Raw genomic sequence first — 1,293 nt, forward strand, 5'->3', positions numbered from 1 at the left:
CAAGCACCATTGCTCAGGTAAAATTGATTAAATCCAGTATCAAATGGGAAAGCAAGTCACTTAGCAAGCAGGCACGAATACGGAACAGGGTCTCTTCCTTTGGGGGTTGGGCTAGTGACTCATTTGGGCTCTTTCAAGTTGATTGATACTATTTAGGATATCAACCCCTAATGCCCATCCCTAGGGAAGTATGTATCTGTGCTTCCTCTTTTTGTCTTGATCTTCAGGTGTGGCCCATATGGGAGTGTCTGTCTCTTCCAAGTTGCAAAGTCACCTTGTTTTCCATCTTGTCTTCTTGAGGGCCTGGCCCTTTCTGACTGCCTGTAATATTTCTGTCTAACTCGGCTGCCTGCAACATTCCCCCCTCTGAAGAAGTAACCCGAACTGCTGTGAGGGAAATATGGGCAATGACCACTCTGGCTTCTTCAAGCTGAAATGGGTCGTAGTTGTTGACCGGCAGTCAGATACATTCTTTAGAGGTTCTATCTAAAGGCCCTCAGTAGACAACAGGCATTTTTATTACAGCTTTGAATCTGAAGACAAAGGCAAAGAAACTATTAAACATACATTGGCCAAATAAAAACACTAGTCAGAACATTTTGTTGGTCCATTAGCATTGATCTCTTAAATGTGGGGATAAATTTAAGACAGTGAAGTCTTGCATTTTGTTCGGAATACATGTAAGTAAAAGAGGAAAACCACCTTAATGATTAATTGAATTACTACACTGTTACTAATATTTAGGGAGATACATTTTTTAACCTTTTTAGTGATACTAATTTTTGCAACTTGACTTATGGATTCAGTGTTTTGTTTTTAGAAAGACATGTTCAGTTAATGATTAGAAGATTAAACCGGTAAAAGTAAGTTTAATATATATGCCTTGTCTTTTGTATATTTGTGGTGTGATCCTTAGCATGCAATTTGATATTATCCCTTTATTTTTGCTTAAATATTATTTTTCCTTATGTGAAAACTAACAAAATTGATTCTGCTGTAGTTTTTGGTAGAATCCCTCCATTCTACTCAGATGACAGCGCTTCCAAATATTCCTTGCCATAACACTGAGATACGGATACGAAAACAAGACATAGCACACCAGAGAGAAATGACTTTAAATACCTTGTCTGAAATTGCCAATGTTTTTGACTTTCCTGATCTCAATCGTTTCCTTACTGTAAGTTGCATACTTGACTTAATTGTGGTTTTCAAGTCAATATTTCATTTAAGTTTTTGAATATTTGTAAGAAAATCTGACATTTAAAGGAGCATATGGAGGGGCTGGGGAGTTAG

General features: G+C 37.4%; 1 protein-coding gene across 1 annotated transcript in view; it reads left to right on the forward strand.

Moving 5' to 3' along the window:
• Positions 1-1,293, forward strand: part of Atr (ATR serine/threonine kinase) — a 146,029-nt gene that overhangs the window by 41,179 nt on the left and 103,557 nt on the right. Inside the window, exon 14 of the mRNA XM_023712951.1 lies at positions 1,001-1,177. Coding sequence (XP_023568719.1) covers positions 1,001-1,177 — 177 coding nt within the window. The remainder of the gene's footprint in view (positions 1-1,000; positions 1,178-1,293) is intronic.

The sequence above is a fragment of the Octodon degus genome, unplaced genomic scaffold (assembly GCF_000260255.1).
Source record: "Octodon degus isolate 3935 unplaced genomic scaffold, OctDeg1.0 scaffold00028, whole genome shotgun sequence".
Lineage (NCBI taxonomy): Eukaryota > Metazoa > Chordata > Mammalia > Rodentia > Octodontidae > Octodon > Octodon degus.